Source organism: Pinus tabuliformis, chromosome X (assembly GCF_031772625.1).
Source record: "Pinus tabuliformis cultivar Carrire ecotype Pingquan chromosome X, CPIR1, whole genome shotgun sequence".
Taxonomy (NCBI): Eukaryota; Viridiplantae; Streptophyta; class Pinopsida; order Pinales; family Pinaceae; genus Pinus; species Pinus tabuliformis.
In genome coordinates this window covers 1,671,867,333-1,671,894,422 of record NC_142308.1, presented here as the reverse complement: position 1 = coordinate 1,671,894,422, position 27,090 = coordinate 1,671,867,333, and the positions used below count along the sequence as shown (strand labels likewise).

General features: G+C 40.3%; 1 protein-coding gene across 2 annotated transcripts in view; it reads left to right on the top strand.

Moving 5' to 3' along the window:
• Positions 1-27,090, top strand: part of LOC149146436 (chromatin remodeling protein EBS-like) — a 178,486-nt gene that overhangs the window by 92,391 nt on the left and 59,005 nt on the right. For both annotated transcript variants that reach the window (XM_089453192.1, XM_089453193.1), the window contains exon 4: positions 5,494-5,629. In XM_089453192.1, the coding sequence (XP_089309318.1) occupies positions 5,494-5,629 (136 nt within the window). The remainder of the gene's footprint in view (positions 1-5,493; positions 5,630-27,090) is intronic.

Genomic DNA, 27,090 nt, shown 5'->3' with positions numbered 1-27,090 from the left:
TCTAGAAACGATTTCTGGGTTTTGGAGATCTCATGTATTCTAGCCTTTCCACCAAATTTCGTGGCTAGAACACATCCGGTGTTACAAAAACTAGGAATTCATTGATAAGGTCTAAGGTGAGTCCTAGTGTTATATCGAGTCTTTGTAAAAATGGTTTGGTAATAGTTTAAGTGATTTGGCTAAATTATTTTATTACAAATCACTTAGTCTACTAGATCATATTGTGTCGCAAAATTGGGTAATTATTTTTAGGGTCTATATGTAAAGAGGTATTCCCCATTTGAGGGTTGAATTTGTAATATCTAATATAAAAAAAAAATTTAGTGCATGGTCCCACGCAATTAGGGTGGGAAAAATAATTAATCCCCTCTTGTGTCAATTAATTCTTCTAGCAAAAATTAAATTAAATTCTAAGAAAAAAATTTAATTAATTTAGAGTCAAAAATTAATTTTAGAGAAATTAATTTCTCGAAATGGAAAATCACCAAAAAATTCGTGGGTCAAAAAGAAGTTAATTTTTGGAGGTCCCCCACTAAAGCAAAAATGGATTTTTAGGAAAATTAGGCCTTCAGACCTTGTTGGTTAAGTCAAAGTCAAAATTTTGAAGAAATTAATCCAAAATATTAATTTTTGGATTAATAAAAACTAAGTTTTATGAGAAATTCAAAATTTCCTCAAAAATAAATATTTTCGATAACAGAGATTAAAAGATGATCAAATATTTATAAACAGTCGAGATTATTTTGACGGGGATCAAACCAACTAGCCGTTATTTTCCACTTGGAGGATTTATTTATAAATTAAAAGCCATTTTTCTTCTGAAGTCATGACAATGATTACTCTGGTTCTGGATATGTAAATTTGTAATGCTGGTATTGATCTATTGATCTGCTCGGAACGTTTGATATCATAATAAAAGACTTTGGGATTCAGTTCATGGTGTCATTGTCTCATTGATCGGTGGTTGCTAGTTATGTGCTAATCCTATATTGTGCTAAATTTTTATATAACCTAATTTTTTTATATTATGCTAAATTTTTTATCTGTGGTACGTGCTAGTTATGTGCTGATCCTATATTGTGCTAAATTTTTATATAAGCTCGTTATTTCATTTGTCAGTGATAAGAACATTCTATTGGTAGATTTTGGGTCTATCTTAGGTGATTTGATTCACCATATGTCTAACAAGTTTGCTTGAAGAAATATCATAGACATCTGCGGGTACACTAGCCCTTGGGCTCCAAGTTCACAGACTGTGGGCACGGGCCGACCTTGTTTGGGCTCCGAGAAATTTATGTGATTTTTTAATTCGCTAAATACTATGGTTAATACCCTAACTTTCGAAAATACATTGATTCATTGTCATTAATTAAAAAACTATTTTTCTCAAAAAATATTTTATTTACAAGCCTAGTATATTTGTAAATATCTTGTAAATATTTTGTGAATATTTTGTAAAATAATTGTTTGTAATTTTTTTCTAACCCTTGCTTTGCAGTTATTGGGGTTTGGGGTTTGTTTTGAAATTTTGTATATATTGGGGTCTTGGGAAAAAAAATTATTTTCATTTGTGCGGGTGAGCTTCAAGCTAATCAAAAGGATTTTGTCGGTGTTTTGAGTTAGATTTAGGTCCTTGAGGATAAGATCTAGTCTGCATCAAGTTTGTAGGTCCAACATTCAACATTCTTGTGAAGGAACTTTGGTTTACAGGCTTAATAAATTTGTGTGGCCCTCATAGGCCTAGATGCAACCCTTTTTTCCCTTGCCTTGGCTGGCCGTAGGTCTGGATAGGCCTCTAAGGCCTTGTCGTGAAGCTCTAAGGGCTATTAAACCCTTGTCGTGGCCCTTATCCTCCTTGCCGTCAGAGTGTTTGGGCTGCTGCCCTTGGCCGCATGCCCTTTTTGTTTCCCCTCAACCTGCCTCCTTTTACCCTTGCCGTGGGCTTAGGGATGCCCTTAAGGCCCATGGCCTCTCTCTGACCCTTTGCGGCAAGCCCTTTAGGGCTGCCTTGCTCTTGCCGCAGGGCTATGTTGGCCTTCGTCTCCTTCATCTGCCCTCTTCTCCCTCTCGGCTTCCCTCCTCAGCCTGCCGCAAGCCCTTCTAGACTGCTTCTCCCCTACCACATGTTTTGAGGCTTCTTTCCTTGCCTCGATGGACCTCATACCCTAGGTCGTAGGCCTTAGGGCCTTCACCCAGCCCCTCGACACCCTTATCTCTTTAGCTGTGACCTCTAAGAGACTTGTCGTGGCCTCCATTGACCTCTTCTCCTAGCTGTATACCCTCTTCTAGTCCTTCTCTACCTTAATGCTAGCCTTCTAGGCCTAGCGTTGGCATCTAGCCCTTTCCCTAGCCCCTCTTTGTCTATTCTCATCTCTGATTTGGATTGTCAGTGAAATTTTTTTGAGCTAACACTTGGTGTTTTTGTAGGTATTTTGGGTCAAAAATTTTTGGTTGCAGGTGACCATCTCATTGGAAAATTTTTTGGACAAAATCTTCTAGTCATCTTCTAGGTCTAAGGCCTATTGGTTTGTCTTCTAAACTCTTGCTTCCTCACTATTCACTTACAACCATCTAAACATTTGGTAGCAATGATATATCACGATTATTGTTAGACGAAAACCCACAGGTGTTAGTCAACGATCACATCGCCAGAGATAAGGATCCATGAGAGGCGGTTAGTCCATGTCCCGAAACACAGAGGGAGCGTTGGTTTATCCAATGTCCAACAATCTCCCCCCCAGCATGAGCGGGGTGTGTATCGAACTTGTGACCTACGCTCTGATACCACATGTTGGGAATCACGATTGCCGTTAGACCAAAACCCACAAGTGTTAGTCAACAACCGCATCGCCAGAGATAAGGATCCACGAGAGGCGGTTAGTCCATGTAGCAAAACACATGGGGAGCGTTGGTTTATCTAATGTCCAACATATATAACTCATTTAAGTGGAAAAAAACACCAACTCATAAGTTGTGTAACACATTGATAAATCATTGGAAATAATTGGGTATTCATTGTTTTAGGAAAATTTCATAAAATTGGGGGACTGTCACACTGCTGATATATAACAGTGGCATAAGCATTTGTCTCTTGCATCATTGGTAAAATCTTGTGTTGGCAAAGGAGTCTGTTAGGGATGCCTTCTAGGCTTCCCTTGGTTGCCTCCTTCATCTCTTGCATGCTTGCATTCATAGGAATTCTCTCACTCTTTGCATCCCCACAAAGTGCTCTAATTTAATCTAAAGAAAGATATAGCTTTGGGACCGTTTTGGCACATTTTACATAAGGTTACATACTGCTGTCATAACAACTTTGCTCATTGTGAAGATGATTGTTTATATTGTCTACATTGTTGACATTAAATTTCCTAAAGTAATTTGATGATTGGTGAAGTATCCCATTGCTAATGAGAATACTAATACATTCTTGTCTCTTGCGAGTTTCATAAGCTTCAAAGTTTCAATTTGCACCAAATGTCCTCACTCACATAAGCATACAAGTCTAAAACCCAATATCTTGTTGAATGGTTAATATTGCTCAAATTGATTAGATATTGGCATCTCTTAGCATTGAAGATCTAATTAGAATTTTGGCATTATCTTGTTGAGATAACATTAATCATCTAATTGTCTATTTCTTGAGCAATTTATTCTTGTGTTATCTCATCTAAGTGCTGATAAGAACCTTAGTTAATTGTTCGTGATACTAAGTGCTCTAGTCTCTTTTACTCGCTATCATTGTCATTATTATTTCATGGTTAAGATCTATTGTGGATGACAAATTTTATTTTTCACATATTGGTAGATCATTGTGAAGAGCATCAATGTCATTTTGAACAATTATCCCTTGGTCATCTTTACATCTTGTGGGCACTAATAAAACTGACACTTTACCTTGTGTTTAAGATTGTTTCTTAATTCATTGTTAAGTACTTTTTGTCATAAGATAATTATAACTGAGTACTTAAAGTCGTAAACAATCTTAACTCAAGATCACTCAAGCATCTTGCATTGCATTCTAGGCATAGATTTGCATTTATCAACTTACCTCTAAGCCTAAGCTTGGTTGATAGAAAGATAGGGCCACACTTCATCTTGTAGCTTGAGAAGAATAGACCCTCGCTAGTGGTTAAAATGGTGACCTTGCAGTTGTCAGAGCCACAGTCTCTGCAGTGCCGGAGACACCGGGTACGTTAGATTTCAAGGAGAGGTATCGTTAACCAACCCTTTGCTTGCTTCACCTTGACTTTTCTCTACCACCTACTTTTGAGACTAGCCTCAAAAAGGGATATATTTAGTTAGGCATTTAATCAAAATAAACCAAGATCATGCATTTCACATAGATTTCAGATTTTGCATGTCATATAGGATAGCTAAGCATTTAAGCAGCGGTTGTTCATTCGGTCACCTGGTTTTCAATTGATCTAGAGGAAGTAGTTGACTCCATAAGGCAATGGTCTCATAAATAATTCAATCTAATCTTTTTAACTTGCTATAATCAACCAAGTGGCTAGGCCATTCAATCGCGTTTGCCAGACTTGTTGGTTTCCAATAAGTCTTGCATTTCCATCTTCCATAGGGACTACCCCCCATAGCATGTTGTTGGAAGACAGCTAGAACGGAGAGGGCAGGGATCAAAGTGACAACCCTTGCCATGAGTTATTGTTGCAGTGCCTGTACAATCTGAGCGACAACAGGTAACAAACACCTAAGTTTTAGTTCAAAGAGGAGGCAAGCATTTTGTTTGGGGAGAGATTTTGGATGGTCATGTAGTTCTAGGTTCACCCAATCATTAGTATCAACCTAATTGGTATTTTACGTTGCCTATTTGTAATAGTGGAGTTGATTACTAAATATTAAATATCTGCTCATTTAAATGAGGAGAGACTTAGAACTTCAATGTGAATGTAGTCGTAACTCATGAGATTACAATCTCCTTGTCATTGTAACATTGCTGAAAGATCATATTGTTTTTCTTTCTTCAAATAAAGTCCTTGCTATACCGTAGACAGTACACTGGAATGGCTTTCTTTTCTTGTTACATCTCATATAAAGGGAAATTTTTGTAGATTTAATGAACAATGCATTCAAATTATCATTTGGTGGGAAGATTCAAATTTATTTTACATTGCAAATTGCTTGTCTCTTTTCTAGAAATGTGTATAGTAGGATGCTTAGAGATCCAGGAATGTTATACTATAATATCATATTGTCAAAGGCCATATTTGTATCACAATTAACGTTAACAACTATGGAAGTTTTGTTGTGTTGCAATTGTTATCATAAACTAGCTTCTACGTTATCTTGCATTTCTATGATGAACTTAATTTATTTTTTGTTTCTGTTTGTGTCCTTAAATTCTTGTCAATTTTTATGCTCTCTATTACCTAATTAGGCCCTTTTTTTAGCTATTTGATGGATTTACTATATTATGCTAATAAGTGGTGCTTTTGGCTTTCCATATGTTTTATATTTTCATTGTGTTCCTTGTAGGTTCCATCCTCCATGTGTGAATTTAACGACTGAACAAGTTAAAAAGATGGACCATTTCTTCTGCTCAGATTGTATAAAGGAAGACGATATGAAACTTCGTAATTCTGGAAAAGATTCACCTCCTCCTGAACAAAAGGTGTGATACATGTTTGATTTTGTTCTTTCTTTCCCTTTTCGAATTTACTATGTGAGAACCAACTACATTTTTGACATAAACTATTTTTTTTGTAGATGTTGTAGTATTGCATGGTTTTATATCATTGTTCTTTGGATTTGATAGTTGTATTTTTGGTTAATTGTTAGTATATCTATTTTGGCAATATTAGTTTTGTCTGCATTGAGCCTCTTTATTATTGTTCTTAGGTTATTGTATATGAAGCTAAGTTGTAGGAAATGTGGACCACCCCCCCTCCTGTACTAGTTGCGTTTTGATACAAAAACCTCGAAATGCACCTGAAATATGGCCTAAACACGTTTCTTATTTTTGAAATGTGTTTCAGCTGGCTAAAACATGTTTTAGGCCTTCTATACCATGTTTCAGCATCCATACGACATGTTTCAGTCTCGTACAACACAAGTGGGGCCGTATGACATGCTTGTGTGGCCTTTTTTTGGCTTAGGACTCACTAAAATTCATTTATAAGTGATTACAAAATTATTTTTTTAGTGAAGAGGTTTTAATAGTATTTTTTGGAGTTCACTGCTTGTATTTTGTATTGCTTGTCTAATGTGTTTTATGTTTTTCATTTTGAAATTTCCTTGGGCCTCGGCACTTGCTCATTTATTCATGAATCTGCATTGTAAATCATAATGTTAAATCGTTTGTTCATGAATATGCATTCTAAATCATAATGTTAAACTCTAAAATTTAAATGCTTTGTTTCAAAGTTTGAATATAATTATCATTTAGTGGAATCATGAATAAAGATTTTTCCTCAAGATTGGAGATTGTATGTTATGAACCTTGTGACTTAAAAATTATAAGAAACAAATAATTACAGTCCACTTCAAGGGTGAAGCCTCGTTTTACAATGAATACAATGTATAACACAAGATTTATGATCTCAAGACTAGGTCTCCTTAGTATGTATATATAGAAGACAATAGGTACAATTATAATGAAATGGTACAATGAAAACTTCTAGTTGACATAACAATATAACATAAGAGATGTAATAACTCAATATCTAGGGTGTAATAAGGGGTTTTAGGGTGAAAATGGGGCTTATACAAGGCTTAACGTACCCCTCCACTTTTTAGTTAAAAATAGATAAGTGCCTATACTTAGTATGCATTACAAAATACTAATTAACTTTTGCATCATGCTCTCTTTCAGCCTATATTGAAGCCAAATGGTTTGAGTGGTCTGAAATAGTGGAACAAAACTTCGTAGGGCTGATTTATGAGAGTAGTTACAATGAAAAGTAAATAATTACAAAATTACAACACATTGCTGCCAATGAAAAATTATACAGCATTGGTTTCATTCCTTCAAAATTCTTTAGCTGCAGAAAGTCTCCGTTCATATGGCTGTTTAGGTTAGCATGACTGGAAGCTGCGGAAATTCGTTAGTGTTGGTGCCATTGTGAAAAGCTTCTCCAGCTCATGACTGCTTTTAGAAAATTCTGCAACAACTCTTCTCACCTCAAAGGTAAAATGGGATGTCCTGTTCAGTCTCGCAAAACACACATTACCCATCCAAAACACACTAAAACATGCAAATTCATTAACTTACTATAAAAACACTTGGTTTTGTTAAAACTTAACACATAACACAATCACGATGAGTGTGGTGGATAATATCAGGAATAAATGGAGAGAAAATGGTGAAAACAGGTTGTTTTTGAGGAAAAAAGATGATGAAATATGCGATTGGCAATGACAATTGTGGACCTTATCATTGTCTCCCAGCTTAGCCTTTTGTACATCCCTTATGCAGTCATTCGGAATCAGTGGACATGATTTGTGCATGTTGATTTGCGTGAATGTTGATTTGCACAGAAGGCTCCAAAGTCATAAGCAATCAACTGAGTAGTTGTTTGCTTTGCATGGAATCCTCCCAACAGTTCGATCATTTCCCCCATTTGTTTCTCCTTACCTTCATTCACTATCAGTTCTCCTTTGTAATTTGATATCGCATATAGTAGCTGTGGGTGCTTAAACCTCAGTCCAATCCATTCTAATCTCATGGTTCTGATCAATTGTATATATAGCATGCTTCTGTAAAGTGTTGAGTGGAGGTTCGACAGAGAGTGGGGTTGTCTTGCCTTTAAGCTATCATTCAACTCCTCTAATCGTTGCTGACACGTAGTCAATGCTACAAGTTCTGAGTTATTAGTCATTTTGATTTTAAGGATTGTACATTCTTTTTCTATGATCTTCAAAAATGTCTAAAAGTGACAGGCTCCCATAATGTGCTTATATTGAACCCACATTATATATTGATCCAGAATTATGGGCTGTTGAAAATGTAGCGTGGAAGGTCTTTTGGCTTGTGCCTTAGCCAGAAATACCACAAGTTTGTCTTTCTCCTAGTACGAGTGCTAGCTTATGAGTTAAGCTTCAGTTATGATGAGTTATTTCCAGTTTATATTGATCCAGAATCATGGGCTGTTGAAAATGTAGCGTGGAAGGTCTTTTGGCTTGTGCCTTAGCCAGAAATACCACGAGTTTGTCTTTCTCCTTGTATGAGTGCTAGCTCATGAGTTAAGCTTCAGTTATGATGAGTTATTTCCAGTTTATTGGAATAATCATCAAGATTACATGCGTAGAGTTGGAGCTTCAGTTACATGGAGTCTTTTTTAGTTTGACTACAAGATGAGGTGGCAGTTACAGGTTGAGTTAAAACGAGTTAGTCTCTAGTGTTGATTGGAGAGAGAACGAGTTGACAACTCCAGTGATGATTGGAAAGAGAGTGAGTACACTCTCAGTTAACTCACTATCAGAACTTGAGCCCTAAATTAAGCTAGGCCTACTTGCATGGATCAAAGTTTACCTATAAAGAGAAGGACAAAGTCACAATTCATCACATGCTTGTGAGATCATCTTTGTTGTGTGAGTATGCAAAATTTAGGAGCAATTGTGTGCAAGAGAATAGGAGACTTGTGCACTACAAAATAAGGGATTTGCGCAAGAGAAATGGAGCCCTCGAGCGCTAGGAAATAGGGACGTAGTGTGCAAGGAAATAGGGGCTACTGGTGCACAAAGATGGAGGGGCAGGATCAAGGTTTTGCAGGGCAAATTGAGGCTAGTTCAGCACCAGAACAAGTGTGTTCTCAGAGAAATAGATTGCTTTATAATATATCCAATTGCTCAAGAACTATCAATAAAAATACCACAACAAAGAAAGCAGGTTTTCCCATTTGGATTTCCTGGGTAAACAAGCATGTCAATTTGTGTCGTGTTTTTTTATCTCTGGTATTTTTCTTCCGCTGCCCCGTATTTGTTAAGAAACTCTGTATCTTGGTGAAAGTAAATTTGGCGTCAGTATTTGCTTGCCTTATTTTTAGTAATTCATCCAAGTAGTTGCATAGTTTCAAGGAAATTTAATGTGGTATCAGAGCAAGGATCAACATAAAGACCAACACCAAATTGGTTAGTTTGTAGACAACACAAATCAAGCAGAAGGCTTGTGCTAGGGTTTGAAGAGCAGAGGAGTTCTTTGGATAACAATATGGTGTTCTAAGGACTAAGGTTAGATCACAGTTTAGAGGGAGCCTCTAACTTCTGCTCATGGAAGGAGCAGATCTCAGTTGTGTTGGAAAATAATGGAGTGCTCGAGTTTGTGAAGCAGGCAATAGCTCCACCTCAAGATGCCCAACAGTTGATCCAACATAACAAGGATGTCACCATGGCGAGGAGCATCATTCTTGAGGGGATCAAAGATCATATTATTCCTCATATCCATGAGAAAAAGACAACATATGAGATGTTTAAAGCTATCTTAGATCTGAATCAAAGTTCTAATGATGCTAGGAAGCATGCTCTCAAGGAGACGCTGAGAAGTATCCGTATGAGTAAAGGAGAGCCCATCATCACATATCTTTCGAAGTTCACTCAGATTCGAGATGAGCTAGGTGGAGTGGGTGTGACTGTAGTAGATGATGACCTTGTGAATCCTGTGCTTTTGGGACTGCATAAGTCTTGGTATAGTTTCCAAGATGCAGTAAGTGGCAAAGAGATTATTCCCAGTTGGGAAAGGTTATGGAGTGATTGCGTTCAAGAAGAAATTTGGAGAGGGACGAGAGTTGGAACAGAAGCTCAAGTTGAGGACAAGGGGAACTTTGCTCGGCAATTAAAGGCAGAAAAGCCAAGGGAAAAAGGGGCCAAGGAAAGGCCGAGTCTAGTTAGAAGGGTGAGAAGAAGAAAAAGGATTTGAGCAAGATCAAGTGTTTCCATTGCTATGAGTTCGGGCACAATGCCACTAAGTGTCCTAATTGGAAGAAGGGGTCCAATAAGGATCATATAACTGCATCAATTGAGGTAGATGAGTTTTCCTCTTAGTTGGAGAATGATTTCTCATTGATAGTTTGCATGGCAAGCTCAGTAGGCAACAACAAATGGTATATTGATTCTTGAGCATCCTTCCACATGAACGGGAGCAAGATTATTTTAGTGAGCTAGAGGAGAAGGACATGCAATATCATATTGAGATAGGAGATAATGGAAAGTACGCGCCTAGCAAACTTGGAGTCTGGGAGCTTTCTTCATCTTAGAGATGTCCTCCATGTTCCAGGCCTAAACAACAACCTTGTTTCAATGGAATCCCTAAAGGATAAGGGTTATGATGTCATTTACAGTAGAGGTAAGGCTTACCTCAAGCACTTAGCTTCTGGATTAGTGAACTAGATAGGTGTGAGGATGAAAAACCTCTATAGGTTGCAGGTTGAGACATGTGCAACCTTGAGCAACAAGGCTGAAGGTGAGTAGAGTAGAGATGTGGGAGAACTTTGGCACAAGCACATGGGACATTTGCATAATAGGGCGATGAAGATTCTTTAGCAGATAGCCATAGGACTACCAACATGTAGTTTTGATCAACTTGATGCGTGCAAGTGGTGCACACTTGGCAAGTATGCAATGACATCTTTTTAGGGTCGAGACAACAGAGTCAAAGGGATTTTGGAGCTTGGAACATTCAAATGTATGTGGGCCCTTCTCTTCTACTTCTGTTATGAGACAGGTATTATGTTACTTTCGTAGATGATTATTCTGGGAAAACTTGGATCTTTTATATGAGGAAGGAGGAGGTCTTCTCCAAGTTCATGGAGTTTAAAGCCTTGGTAGAAAACCAAACTGGGAAAAAGATCAAAGCATTGACGACTGACAGTGGCGAGGAATATGTCTCCAATGCCTTCAAGGACGTGTGTGTCAACGAGGGCATTAGGAGAGCGCTGACAACACCCCATAACTCCCAACAGAATGGGGCGGTTGAGAGGAAGAATTACAACATAGATGGAGCAGTCAAGGACATGTTGCATGATCGGGGATTGCCTATATAATTTATAGTAAAATAATAGAAAATAATGTAAACAATAATAATCATAATTAATGATTAATTAGCTAAATAGTTAGTAATGAAGAGGTATGTCCCTAAGGACATAACCATTGTGAAGAGGTACCTGCCTAGTGTATATAAGCAAGCCTTCACCCTCATTGTAATCATCTCATCAATTTTTTATACACTATTCAATATACAATTACTTGTCCTACAATGGATGCCTTTGTCTTTGAAGTATTCTGAAGATTATTGCAGGTATACAAACTTTGTTCGTTACATTGGTATCAACACATTCCTCTGCGTATACGAACTTTGTTCTTTACATTGGTATCAAAGTCACGTTGGCTGATCACCGAGCCTTTGGCCATCAAGTATTAAAGTTCGTTGTTGAACAATTAAGATTCTTAGCCATGCAAGTAATTGGAGGTTTTCCATTTCACTATCAGGCCTTTGGCCATAAAATTATTAAAAATAAAAAAAAGGAGAAAAAGTAAAGGGAAAAAATTAAAAGAAGAAGAAGAAAAAAAATCAGAGTTATAAAAGAAAAGAAAATAAGTTCATTTTTTTTAAGATGTTAAATTTTGATAACAATGGTATGTTCTATGCTTAGCAATAATTACTTTAATGTTCCTTTAGCAGCCCAATGACCATTTCCAATTTAGATTTCCAATAGCAATCACATTAACAATTAATCACATTGACAATAAAAGTAGATAGAACATGAAACAAAAACGCAGAAGACAAGCCAAGACAAGAGGACACCAGATTTGGCAGATGCCAAGGAAAAACCCCAATGTGGGGAAACCCTTTGGCTGATTCTTCTTATTATTCTATCAAATGTTTAGCAGAGAGAGAGAGAGAGAGAGAGAGAGAGAGAGAGTACAAAAAGTCAAAATTAACATGCCAATAGATGATCAAAACGACCCTGTCAAAGTTCTGCAATGTTGTCCCAATCAAATAAGCCCTAATAAGAAAGTCAAAGATGGTCAACGCAACAGTCAAACTTCTCTTTTGAAGATTGTTCAAAGGTAGTCAAACTCGACCTCCTAGAGTGGTCTAAGTCAGCCCAAAACAATGATAAAATCTGCTGTCAAACTTGGTCAACTTGCGGTCAACGCAGGTCAAAGTCCTCCTTTTGCCTAGGTTCCTGTGCCCAAAAATGCAACACGATGACAAAGAAATCCACCTTGAAAATCGAAGTCAAAGGATGCCTTGAAAGTCAAAGTCAACGCTGGTCATACTGCAAAAATTTATGAGATTTTCGGCCTTGCAATTTTGTCTTATAATTCGACTTCCTTGTGCCACACGTGGGAGAGAGAGAGAATGCCAAATGCTGTATGAACCAATGAGAGAAGGAGAGAGAATGTGTGAGCGATGATGATGCCAAATGAGGTGAGAGGTCACTTGTATTTATACAAGTCGTTGAGGGTGAAGAGTCATGTCCATTTGGCTTCATGAACCTATATGATGATGTGGTTGACCTGAACGATTTGCACATGTGTGGGCATAAATTCAAAATCACACTTCTACTTGTCCAAATTAGATGATTGTTATATCAATTTTGGTCCTCTCGAAAAGAGGAATTTAATGCAATCATTATCTCCGTCAATTGAGCTGTCCTAAGGTGGAATTTGGCCCTAGTTGTCAATTTTAACACTCCCTCTCAACTAGGGAGAATTCCACCTAACAATCCATACATCATCGATCATCTTGCCATCTTGTCGTCATATACCATCTTTGTATCTCATCTCATCTCTGCTCTGTTGAACATTGACATGAATAATGAAGAAGAATCGATTGAGAGTGAGTCACAAGACCTTACCACTCTCCACTGACTAAAATCAGTCTTGATCCCAGATCAAGTTGTTGAACACCATGCATCCTAGACATAGGGACTACGACATTACACGATGCCTCCATTGGTAATGCTATGGTCCTTATCCACTTTTCCCATCTCATTGTTCAAATGAGAGGTACTGCCCATGAGGCCCGGACTACATGGGTAGGATGTATGCTGGGGCATCAACAGGAGAAGGTAAACCACTCATCCTATGCATATGTCAATCATAGAGGAAGGTGAACCACTCACCCTACATACAGTCAACCATCATGGGGTATCACAGGGGAAGATGAACCACTCACCCTATACGCAATGCATGAATAGGGGAAGGTGAACCACTCACCCTATGGTCGCTCATAGCTCCCAGAAGTATCCCAAGCCCCCAAGAGCTCCTAGAGCTCAATGTTCAACTTAAGCAGGAACCTTGTAGGAGGGTCTTTCCACGACTCCAAGTCTCTTTCAGAAGGCTAAGAATTGACCTTCCCTAGGGGATTCGTGAGGATGTCTAAGACCTGCTCATCAATCCTGATGTATTGGAGCCTTATTTCTCCTCGTTATACCATATCCTGGATAAAGTGGTACCTGATATCAATGTGCTTGGAGCGGTCATGGAACACGGGATTCTATGAAAGACAAATCCCACTCTGGTTGTCGCAGAAGATCATGGTGGCATCCATCATGTGCCCAAATAGCTCATTAAAAGGCTTCTTCAACAAAATAACTTCACAACAGGCCATACTAGCTGCAATGTATTCGACCTCGGTGGTGCTTAGAGCAACCGGTTTCTGCTTCCTGCTCATCCAAGGAATTGAAGTTGACTTCAATGAGAAGCAACATTCATACGTGCTCTTACGATCCACCGCACTGCCAACCCAGTCAACATCAGTATATCCATGTAGCCTCAAATTCTTAGCAATGTATCTCAGTCCATAGTTGATTGTGCCATGGAGATATCTCAAGAGATTCTTAGCAGCAATCTATTGTATGTGATGAGGCTTGACCACAATTGACTTAACATATTCACAGTGAAGCATATGTCAGGACGAGAGTTTACCAAGAACATCAGGCCCCCCACAAGTTGTCTATATTCGGAAGGGTGTGCCAATTCGGGCCCAACAACACTTCCACATAGCTTCTTGAAGTTGAGTTCCATCGGAGTAGACACAGAGTTGCAATCCACCATCTCACATCTCTCGAGCAAGTTTACAATGTATTTTCCTTGAGAAAGGAAAATCTCACCTGGCTTTTGCTAAACCTCCAAGCCTAGGAAGTAGTGCATCGGACCTAGGCCCTTCACCTTGAACTTGGAAGCCAACTTCCTCTTGCATTGATAAATGAGAGGGTTTGCACCTATTAGAAAGAGATCATCCACATAAGGTACCAAGATGAGAGGCATGCCCTTTTCAACCTTGAAGTATAAGTTAGGATCAATATTGCTCCTCGTAAATCTCAGCTTCATAAGATAGCTATCATTCCTCTCATACCAAGCCCTAGGGGCTTGTTTCAACCCATAGAGGGATTATTTCAACATGGATACGTGTGTCCTTCGATCTTGTACTTCGAATCCCTGAGTTTGTTCCAAGTAGACTTCTAACTTAAGCGAGCCATGCAAGAAAGCAGTTTTAACATCCATTTGGTGTAGGCTCCATCCTTGAGAGACAGTGAGAGAAATAATGGATTGGATAGTGGTATATCGGGCAACCAATGCAAATATCTCATCATAGTCCACTCCTTCCTTTTGAGAGAAACCTCGAGCAACGAACCTGACTTTATATTTTTCAACACTCCCATCAACTCCATGTTTGATTTTGTAAAGCCATTTAGAAGTAACCACAGACTTGTCCTTGGGTCTAGGAAGCACGTCCTAGACATCATTCTTCATGATAGATTCACATTCCTCATTCATCGCATCCTTCCAGACTTGGTGCTTTACGACTTCTTCGAATGTACATGGCTCAAATTGAACAATAGTACTCATAGCAACTAAGTACCCTTGATACTTGTTTGGCTTCTTACTTTCATGGAATGTCCCTCTTGGAGCGATATGTCTTTCAGCATCTTCGAGAGTATCTTTGAGCCACAAAGGTCTTTTTCCTGAGGTAGAAGGATCCCGAGGTGGTGGATGAATGGGATCCATCCCTTCAACATCGGGCATAGGCTCATCTGTAGGCGGTTCATCCTGATTTTCCGCAATATCATCATAATTATCCTTCCTTGGAATGGGGAGATCTTGGGCCTTCCCAAGGGCAGTGTCTTCATCAAAGGTGACATCATGGCTAATTTCCACATCTCTTTGTCCAGGCACATAGATTCTTTATGCCTTTGAATTTTCACTATAGCCCACAAATATAGCTTTCTTCCCAGATGCTTCTAACTTGTTTCTTTTCTCTTTAGGCACATGAAAATACACGAGACAAACAAATATTCTAAAATGAGAAGCATAAGGTTTCTTTCCAGTGAAAACTTCTTCGGGTGTCTTGAAATCCAGTGCATGAAGCTGGCTCCTATTTTTAACATACACGACAGTGTTGGCAACTTCTCCCCATAAGAACATCGGTAGACCTTGATCATGGAGCATATCATAGGTGGCTTCCATGATTGTTCGATTCTTCCATTCAACAACACCATTTTGCTCAGGAGTGTATGGAACGGTTGTCTCCCTCTAAGTGCCAACCTCTCTGCAAAAGTCATTGAATTCATTTGATTCATATTCTGTTCCATTGTCGGTCCTCAATATCTTGGTCTTCTTCCCTGTTTGATTTTCCACCAAGGCTTTGAAAGAACTGAACCATTTGAACACTTCCTTCTTCTTCAAGAAGTAGATCCATGTTTTGCGGGAGAAGTCATCCACAAAATTTGCATAGTATCCTCCCAATGATGTTACGGAAAACATACCAGATAGGTTAGAATGGACCAATTGAAGAATATTAGAAGTTTGACTTTCACTTGAAGGGAATGGTCCCCTTATAAGTTTCCCAGCTGCACAACCCTGACAAACTCCTTCATGATTCGTGTTGAACTTGGGCATACCTGTGACCATCTTCTTTACCCGAGGTAAGGCTTTGTAATGAAGGTGAGCAAATGTTCGGTGCCATAATTCAGATTGAAGAGAAGTATCGCAAGTCAAAGTTCCCAAAAGACTTCCACCAACTTAATGGAGACCTTCAACCCTAAATCCAAGTGTAAAAGCATCTTTAGGGTTTTTTTGCCAAATATGTACCTTTCCATCAATGAATGCTACCTTGAAGCCCTTATCTTCCATCGCAGAAATAGAAACTAGGTTCTTCTTCAAATCGGGCACATACAACACTTCTTGCAGATGAATGGTTTGACCTTAATGTAAGTGAAGTGTGACAATACCTATTCCTCTCATGGGATAGGTGCCATTATCTCTAAGTATGATTTCCAAATTAGTCTTATTTTCAACCAAATTTGAGAGGGCCTCCTTGTACCTAGTGAAGTGCCTTGAGGCTCCATTATCAATCAACCAATGATCCAAAGTATTCGAAGGAGAGGTAGTAGATAGAGCAGAAATAAGATAAAATTCTTTTTGTTTTCCTACAACATTACTTTCCTCATATCTGGAATTTCTCGTCCTTTTGGGAGGTCGACCATTTCCATCTCGACCAGCGGGAGCATTCGTCTTTCCTTTATTGTTGAACTTGTTGTTCCTTTGATTTCCATTGCTTGTGTAGTTGTTGTCATCATCCCTTGGAGTATCCTTCTTGTGAGGACACTCTCTAGCATAATGGCCAAACCTGTTAAACTTGTAGCACCTTCCTTTTCTTCCTTCTTTTCTTCCTTTTTTGAATCCTTGTCCTTGTTTGCTTGGACCAACATTATTATTACTCTTAGCATGAGTGGAGAGGGTAGTGGGATTATTTCCATTTGACGACTTGTCTCTCTCCATGTTCCTTGTCTCTTCTCGAGTGCATCTGTTATCACTTGGATTGAACCTCAGGTTGAAGGAAGGCAATGCCAGGGTAACCACAAACCACGCTTAGCCAAGTAGCTAGCCCTACTAGGCCAGGAGAGGGTTCTCTCCGTAAGGATCTCAGCCAAGATGACTGGATCAGGAAAGTGATATTAGGCTAGGTATGGTAGCATAAGGTTTGATTTGATTTTGAAATGGTTTTGCTAAATTAGGAGGAGCCAGACAGTTAGGGCAAGGAAATTAGGTCAAAATTGCAGAGTGTTCGATGGGGCAAGGTAGGTATAAAGCTTAACACTCTAGGGTTTGATGGGTCAGGTGATTCAAAATCGGTGAGAAGCTAGGAAGAGCATGTGATCACCATGGATCCTTCCTAAACTGTAGAAAACATAAACTATGAATATTTTCACAAAGCAGAGCATTAATGTTATGGGTTCTGCCTATCAACTTGAAAACTTCCACTTAGAAGCAATGAAATGATTAATGAAGTACACAAAACTTTTAACATATGATCACAAGAGAGGAAATTGAACTAAACATCATACCACATGCCAAAGAAATAGCTGCAATTTTTCATTAATCTCCTGCTAAACTGATACAAAATGATGTCCAATCAAAGCATAAGCATCCAGCTGAGTCCAACCCTTTACATTGAGAAAGAAGAAGAAGATATATACATTGTTTCAATGTCCTCCCATCCTCAGGGGTTGAATCCCTAAGATGAGGAGCTAATCTAATCAACACTAAACAAGAAACTAGAATCTAGGCATCTTAACAACTTGCCTCTAAAAGTGAGGAAACTGATTCATTTGTGCTCAAAATGGCTTCTAATCTAATGAATCTACCCTTTAATACTAGTTATCCATCATATTTACAAGCCAAGTCATCATTTACATTGGTAAGACATCCTCCATGAGAGAAAATCCAGGATCACAGTCAAAACACAGTGAAATGGCAATCCTGTGCAAAATTTATCCTATGCATAGCGCCTCTTTCAGGTCCCTTTTGGAGGCCTTCCTGGTATCCAAATTGAGCTCATGATAGCTCATTGGAAAGCTCTTCAAGTCTACTTTCCAAAACATCTTGAATTTCTTCATTTGAAGTTTATTTGACCCCTCAAAAGTTGATTCTCCCAAGACTGCTCCTGTGTGTCCAAAAAGGGGCAGAAATGTCATTTTTGGAGTGTTTTTTTGACCTTTTGGTAGACCAGTTCTGCTCCAAAAGCTTAGCAAATGCACATGGTGCATGTACTCATCGCTTTGAATCTAAAAATGCAAGCCATTTGTCCATTGGTTTCCCCTAGGAAAAGCACAGCGCCACTGCTGTGTTAAAATTTCCAAAATTTGCCAAAGGCAAAAATTCCTCCAAATTTGATCAAAATTGGTGAGCAACACCATCATCAAGCATCTTGATGAGCTAAGGAAGCTTCAGCAAGCAACTTAAGCCTATCCTCCTCTTTTTTGCCTTTGAGTGCCCGTCTCAGCCTTGCTTTCATTTGTTTGACCCTTATATTGCAAATTTTGTTCCGGGTCCTGTAGTGGTAGGCCATGTGCCTGATGATTTGGTTGTCCCTGTTGGCCCTTTGTAGTAGCTTCTCTAAGTGCAAATTGACCCTTTCTAGCCAAGTTTCTCTATCCCCCTCAATTTCCTTCTCAATTGAAGTCAAGGTGACCAGTGTTTCTTCCTTTTGCATTGCTGATTTGCCCTTGTCACTTTGTCTCTTCGCCTTGAGAAGTTCCAGCTCCATGAGGACCTGTTTATCACTTAGTTGCTTGTTCTCTTGTTTCAGATATGTGATGACATAATTGGCTCTCGCCAAGTTGTCCATCAATGCTTGGGTTTGAGCCTCTTTCTCCTGTATGATGATGTTTTCTTTTATTGCTTCATCTTGAGCCTCCAAGTCAATTGTCTCTATGCCATGATGAATATGATGTTGTTTTGGCTCATCATGCTCCATCAAATCAAAATCTCTCTCCTCCTCATCACCAAGACTTTCCTCCGGCACCTTTTCTTTCCCTTTATGCAGTTTCTGCACCTGTACCCGCTGTGTTGATGAAGAAGGCAAAGTCCCTTCCACACCTTGTGGAGCAAGCATTTGCCTATGAGTTGCAAACAATTTTCTTGTCCCCCTCTGGTATGTCTTGTAGGTCTCAGGCACCTCAATGGCTTTAGTCTCTTTGACCTTCTCTTCTTTCTTTACCTGAGCACTGCTGGAAGGTCTTCCTTGTCCATGTTTGCTAAGTTTTGAAGCTGTGTACCCCTAGAGAAGGTATGGAAGGAGTGAGTATGGGTGATTAGGAATAAGGGAAGGGGAAACGATCTTATGTGGTATTTTCGTGGACTATATAAACATGAAAATGAGTGGGAGGGTATGAACCATGAAAATGAGAGAGGGGGACTAGGGTTTTAGGATATTGCTTTGGGGATGAAGGAATAAGGGGTATGTAAGAGGGGTTAGGGTTTTGAGAATAGGTGAAAGGAGATATGGGAGGGATTAGGGTTTTTAGGAATAAGTGATGGGAGGTATAGAAAGGGTTAAGGTTTTAAGGAATGATTAGAGGAAATTTAGAGTTTCAATTTAGGCATACAAAATTAACCTTAAGTAAATTAATTGAATGCCAAGAGTGAAGCTTAGGGATAACACTTACTTGCTTGAGGGCCAAAGAAGGAAAACACAGTGTTTTTTGGGTGGCAGGAGGGCGTTTTAGCCCTTGCTGGCCCTATGCGCAGTGCCACCTACAGGTGCACAGCGCCTCTTTCTATGCACAGTGCCGTTCAATTTAACACTGGGGAAACTGCCCTACACGCAACGCTCCCTCCCTATGCGCAGCGCCACCTCCAATTGCCCTGTGCGCAACGTCCTTTTCAAGCCAACTTTTGACTGCCTTCCTGATGTCCAAATCTAGTTCTCGATAGCTCATTGGAAAGCTTATCCTGTCTAGTTTCCAGAACAGCCCTTGGTTTTCAAAATGGGCTTCATTTACCCCTGCAAAATTGCAATCTCCCAAGACTGGTCAAAATGTACAGAATGAGGCTGCCAAAATGCAGAGTGCTGTTGCAGTCAACTTTTGGAGGTCTTCTTCAACTCCAAATCGAGCTCATGATAGCTCATTGGAAAGCTCTCTGTGTCTAGTTATCATTTATCTCATCAAGAAAATCTTTTGGACATTCCATCTAGGAGAAAAATTGCTTTTCCCAAGGTCATTTCAGAAGTGCATCAACTCTCGAGGCAAATGATGTTTTCGACATTTCTCTCAAACCATGAGACTTGTGTAAAAACTGAAGGAGGTTTTCTTTTTTCGGTCTATGATAGACAACAACCTCTCTCACTTTTGTCAAATTCATATTTTCTTGGTCAGAAACATCATTTGAATAAAAATTGTCCCGATATGTGGAACAAAGAATTTGTAGAAATGAAGGGAAATGAAGAGGATGAGGGGCTTCTGAATTCTTGAGAAAATTTTTGGAAGTCGGGAGGGATGTTAGGAAGCAGGGGAAAGTGGAATTTCAAGGATTGAGTGAGGGGAATGGGTCCAAAAGGGCAAAACACAGGCCTAACCTAGAAAAGTGTCAAATTGTAGCAATAGGTTAGGGTTTGTGGGAAAATGATGAATTTGAGGGATATCAGTGATGGGAAGTGTTTAAGAAGGTATATTAAGGATAGGGGAAGATATATGAGCATCAAAATACAAGTTTTGTTGATGATTTGACCATCCAAGAAAAATTACCTTGAAAACCCTAGGAGAGGGAAATGAGCCTTACCTAAGCACAAATGAAGCACAAACAAGGTGTAAAATGACCCATTGGAACCTGAAATAATGATGATAACTCTTTGAATGATGGTACACTCAGCCAAATGGTGACATGGACCAATACTTGGAAAACCTTGGAAGGAGTGAAAACAATCCTAGACCTAATACCTAGTGACCAAATTTTACTTGAAGACTCACTGAAATGACAAAAAATTGACTTTGACACCCCAAAACCACTTTATAATAGCATATTTGATCACTGGTGGAAGGTTGCAAAGAATGACACTAACAACATTGACAGAATAATTGATCGAAACTAGGAATCCTGCCATTGTTAAGAGTGGTTGTGTTAAACACATCCCATGATCTTGGAAGACCTCCATGTGCAATGAGAGTGAGCTCCCTGTCAGCAATAGCGTCTCCGATACATAGAAGGTCATTCTTGATTTATGTGATCCTCATGAAGTAGGATTGGATAGACTCCCCTTTGTCCATCTTGATGTCTTTCAACTTGTTCTTGAGAAAGAGAATTTGATTTGCATTGTTCACTTTGAACATCCCAACCAGCTTATCATACATCACCTTAGATGTTCCCAAATCGGAAATATAAGCAACTAAATGCTTTTGAATGGAGTCTATAATAATTCTTTTAGCTTTGACCTCGCCTTTCTTGTATTTTATGTTGAAATTTGGTATCGGAGAACAGGTGGTTCCCTTAGGCTTTGATCTTTGGCCTAGGGAAAAGTGTCCAAAAGAATTTAATTTTTCTCCTAAAGTGACTTTATAATTTTATAAAGTTAAATCTAATTTAAAAGTGACTTTAAGTGATAAAGTTACTAAGTCTAATTTTAAAGTAACTTTTATAAAGTAAATGAAAAATTAGAAAGGAAAAGTGACTTTGGAAATAAATGACTAAGTGGGTCTTTATTAAAGTGGGGTGAATTAAAAAATAGAAAGTGAGATTTAAATGAGCATTTAATCTCAGCCATTGATCTAAATCTATTTCAGCCATTGGATTTAGAGATCACCCAAAAGTCACTTGGATCACCCAAAAGTCACTTGGAGTTATATTAAAGGAGGAAAAGGAGGAAAAGGTCATTCATTCTTTCATGAGAAGTTTGGGAGAAGGAGAGCAAGAGAGCAAGAGAGATTTCTGAGCAGGGAGGAGAAGGAGACATCAGCTTGGCACACATTCCAAGGCAGCAGTTGAGCAGATTTGTACAGCTGATTCAACACATAGTGAAAGGCAGATTTTTGCACAAAAATCGAGGAGCAGTTTTCTGATTTTTCTGCACACAAAACGGAGGCCGTACAACATTTATTGCTGTCCTGTTTGCTGTAATTTCCAGATTGCTGTGAGGCACGGGAAAGGAGATAAGTTGTAAATTTGCTTGCTGATTTTTACTGAATAATTCTCACTGTAAAAAGGCAATTTTCAGAAATAAAGAAGAGCTCTCAAACTGGTTTTCCCCAAGAGTTGTAGGGGGTTTTTCTAGGGTCAAGTTGACAAAAAATATCAGTGTTTTAATGTGTTTTAATGGCTGTTTTTGATTGCTGATTTTTAATTCTGCAATTTCCAGCATTCTGAAAAATTTCCAGAATTTGTGTTTTCAGCGATATTAATTTTTTTCAGTCTGTTAAATGTATGGTTATGGGAATGGGCATTTAACTACGTGGGAGAAATAAGGAGAAACTGAAAACCGGGGTGGGAAAACAGAAATTTTTACATGGTATCAGAGCTTGAGTGCTGAAGGGCAGTTTGGGACAGCAAAAGGAAAAATTACAGTTGCTGATTTTTCACTCAGAAAATTCCAGCAAGCTGATTTTTTCATAAACAGCAGTTTTATCTTTACTAAAGCAGTGCTATTTTTCAGTTTTAGGACAGCAAGATGTCATTGGGATTGAGGGTGGAGGATAGGCTGGATGGGCATATAAATTACAGCGTTTGGAAGGAAAGAATGCAGAGTATTTTTGAGAAGGCAGAAGTCTGGGATATCATGGTGCATATCGCACAGAACCCTGTTGTTGTGCCCTCTGATGTTACTCAGTTGGCTGAGTATAAAAAGAAGAACAATAAGGGTAAGAGGCTGATTCTAGACGGAATCAAAGACCATTGCATTCCTCATGTGAGAGGAAAGAGCAATGCCCATGAGATGTGGACAACATTGTCCAATCTCTACCAGAGTACCAATGAGAACCGAAAGATGGTCCTGAAGGAGAAGCTGAAGAACATTAAGATGGGGAATGATAGTGCAGCTGGATATCTCACAAAGATTACCAATGTGAGAGATGAGTTGGCAGCGATTGGAGAGGCCATTCCACCCACTGAGTTGGTGCGGATTGCAGTGAATGGCCTTCCCCGTTCATGGTTGAACTTTGCTGATGGGGTTTGTGCACGTGAGACCCTTCCCACATGGGAGAGGTTTTGGGATGATTGCATTCAGACAGAGATCAGGAAAGGTCAGCTTGGGGCAGCCAAGCCAGTTGAGCAGGATGAAGACGTAGCACTGGTGGCAGGAGGCAAGAAAGGCAAAGGGAAGAAGCAGGCTTCCACAAGCAGTGGTGGGGGCAAAGGCAAAGGTAAAGGTAAACAGGGGAACACACAGAAGGACTATTCCAAGGTGAAATGTTGGAATTGTCAAAAGATGGGACACTATGCAGTTGTGTGTCCGGAGAAGAAGAAGAAGAAGGGGAAGAACCAGGACGTGGCAGCTTCAGCAGAGATTGAGGACTTTGCAGGTCGTTTTGACCGGGAGTTTGCGTTCACTACGTGTGAGTCCTCTAGTGCAGGATCACTTGCCACACAGGTTCAGAGGGAGCATGCTTTTCCCTCGATTAGCGGAGCATCGTCAGGTATCTGGTATGTGGACAGTGGGGCTTCACGTCATATGACAGGAGTCCGTGAGTACTTCTCAGAGCTTTCAGAGAGTGGCACTGATATTGAGGTAGTACTCGGTGATGACAGAGTTGTTAGAGCAGTCGGGGTGGGGACAGTGACATTTCAGAGGGAGTCCATACCTCCCTTGAAGGTGTCAGAGGTTCTTTATGTGCCAGGGATGAGGAAGAACCTCAAATCCGTCTCAGCTTTGGAGGACAGAGGATATGAGGTACTGTTCAGGGGAGGACAGGTGTTGATGTATCCCAGGGGCACTCCAGCTGATTCAGCTAGAGTGATAGGTGTACGCCATGCAAAGGTGTACAAGTTTGCATTCCAACCCCTTTTGGCATTGAGCAGTAGTACCGACAGCAGAGCTAGCAGTTTTGAGCTGTGTGAGATTTGGCACCGTAGGATGGGACATATGTATCATGGAGCCTTGAGGACATTGCGGGAGATCACTACAGGTGTGCCAGATTTCAGTACTGATCACTTTGATACTTGCAGAGGTTGTGCGATGGGCAAGTTTGCCAAATCCCCTTTTCCCAGCAGTGACAGCAAAGCGACGGGGATACTTGATTTGATTCATTCCGATGTGAGCGGTCGGATGTCTCATGTTTCCTTGAGTGGATATGAGTACTATGTTTTATTCATTGATGATCACTCCAGGAGGACCTGGATTTATTTTTTGAAGACCAAGAGTGAGGTCTTCAAGCGGTTTCAGGAGTTCAGAGCTCTTGTGGAGACTCAGACAGGTCGAAAGACCAAGTCCTTGAGGTCGGACAATGGAGGAGAGTACACCCTTGGAGAGTTTGTTGATTATTGTGCGGAGGCAGGCATTAGGAGGGAGTTCATTGTTCCTTACAACCCCCAGCAGAACGGGGTTGCGGAGAGGAAGAACAGATCCATCATAGGGGCTGCCAAAGCCATGATACATGATCAGGGGTTGCCATTGTTCTTGTGGGCAGAGGCCTGCAACACAGCTGTTTACTTGCAGAACAGGAGTCCGCATCGTGCCTTGGGGCACATGACTCCGGAGGAGGCTTTCTCTGGGAAAAAGCCTGATATTGGTCATCTTCATATGTTTGGATGCATTACATACTCCTATATACCCAAGGAGAAGAGGACCAAACTAGAGCCCACCGCAGAGAAGGGTATCTTTGTGGGCTACAGTGAGACCTCAAAGGCCTTTCGGATTTACATTCCTGCACAGATGAGAGTTGTTGTCAGACGGGATGTGAAGTTCGAGGAGGACAGGGCCTTTAGGAGGTCACGGGAGTTAGAGTATCTGAATCAGCCAGACCCTCAGCAGCAGTTGAGTCAGTCGTAGGGATCCAGTGGGCAGGGATCAGGAGGATCAGGAGGTACATCTATGAGGATGTCAGGTCCGTCAGTGAGCAGTGGCTCATCGAGCCAGAGGGGTGGTGCTCCGGGCAGCATGCAGAGCAGTTCACAGAGCAGTTCACTAGGGAGTCCACTGATGGACAGTTCACACGGTACCTCAGCTTCTACAGGTTCAGGTGCAGGCAGGAGGACAGCAGACAGACAGTCAGGAGTTCAGGCTACTGATGGTGATGAGGAGGAGGAGTTTCATTCTCCTATGGGAGAAGCATGCTCAGGGAAGAGGAAGCCCAAGTGGCTTCGGGACACCTTGAGAGATGCCACATCTGTTGCTGAGCCGAAGAGGCCGGTCAGAGAGAGTAGACCACCTGAGAGGTTTTGTAGTTATATGGCGATGGTTACCAGCATCCTTGACTCTGAGCCTTCTAGCTATGAGGAGGCAGCTAGCCAGCAGGTCTGGAGAGAGGCCATGCAGGAGGAGTATTCTTCTATCATGAAGAATGATGTTTGGGAGGTGGTGCCGAGGCCTGAGGGCAAATCCGTGGTTACTTCCAGATGGCTTTACAAGGTAAAGCATGCTGCAGATGGCAGCATTGAGAAATTCAAAGCGAGGTTTGTGGCTAGAGGGTTCTCCCAGGTAGAGGGAGTTGATTATGAGGAGACCTTCGCTCCCGTGGCTCGATATACTTCGATCCGCTTCATTATATCGATAACAACAGAGATGGGTTGGAAGATCCACCAGATGGATGTGAAGACCGCATTTCTCAATGGCTTCATACAGGAGGAGGTGTGCATTAAGCAGCCACAGGGCTTTGAGGTGCATGGGAAGGAGTCCCATGTGTGCAGACTGAAGAAGGCCCTTTATGGCCTGAAGCAAGCTCCCAGAGCTTGGTACTCCAGGATAGATACATACTTGCAGGGGATGGGTTTCACAAAGAGTGAGGCAGATCCGAACCTTTACTTTATTGTGATTGGTGAGGAGCCTCTCATTCTGGTGTTGTATGTGGATGACTTGATCATTACAGGTGCAGAGAGACTCATAGAGCACTGCAAGAGAGATCTTGCGGCGAAGTTTGAGATGAAGGACATCGGCCTGATGCATTACTTTTTGGGTTTGGAGGTGTGGCAGGAGGAGGGGCATTTCTTCCTGGGGCAGGGGAAGTATATTGTGGACATCCTTAGCAGATTCCACATGGAGGATTGTAGACCCATGTCGACACCGATGATCACCAACTGGAAGAAGCTTCATGCTTCGGATTCCGAGTTGGTGGATCCCACATTGTACAGGCAGCTGATTGGTTCCTTGATGTATTTGGTCAACACTAGACCAGATATCTGTTTTGCAGTCAACACGATGAGTCAGTTTATGTGTGAGCCTAGGAAGGTTCACTGGGTGGCTGCAAAACACATTTTGCGGTACTTGCAGGGGACAGTGGATTATGGTCTGGACTACAGGCAGGGAGATGGAGTGAGATTGGCAGGATACACTGATTTTGATTGGGCAGGTTGTGCTTCTGATAGGAAGAGCACTTCAGGGTGTTGTTTTGCGTTGGGTTCAGCAGTAGTGTCATGGTTCAGCCGGAAGCAGCAGTCAGTAGCACTGAGTTCAGCGGAAGCAGAGTATATGGCAGCCAGTCTAGCTAGTTGTGAGGCTATCTGGCTTCGCAAGATGTTGTTTGGCTTATTTGGTTAGCCGTTGAGACCTTCAGTGATTTACTGTGATAATCAGAGTTGCATTAAACTCACGGAGAATCCAGTATTTCATGACAGGTCAAAGCATATCGGGATCATATATCATTTCATCAGAGACTATGTTCAGAAGGGAGTTGTGAAGCTTGAGTATATTTCCACTGATGAGCAGGTTGCAGATATTCTTACCAAAGCCTTACCATGGGGCAAGCATGTCTACTTCAGGGACAAGATGGGTGTGGTGAGGAACACCTTCCTCGGTAAGAGGGAGTGTTGAAATTTGGTACCGGAGGACAGGTGGTTTCCTTAGGCTTTGATCTTTGGCCTAGGGAAAATTGTCCAAAAGAATTTAATTTTTCTCCTAAAGTGACTTTATAATTTTATAAAGTTAAATCTAATTTAAAAGTGACTTTAAGTGATAAAGTTACTAAGTCTAATTTTAAAGTAACTTTTATAAAGTAAATGAAAAATTAGAAAGGAAAAGTGACTTTGGAAATAAATGACTAAGTGGGTCTTTATTAAAGTGGGGTGAATTAAAAAATAGAAAGTGAGATTTAAATGAGCATTTAATCTCAGCCATTGATCTAAATCTATTTCAGCCATTGGATTTAGAGATCACCCAAAAGTCACTTGGATCACCCAAAAGTCACTTGGAGTTATATTTAAGGA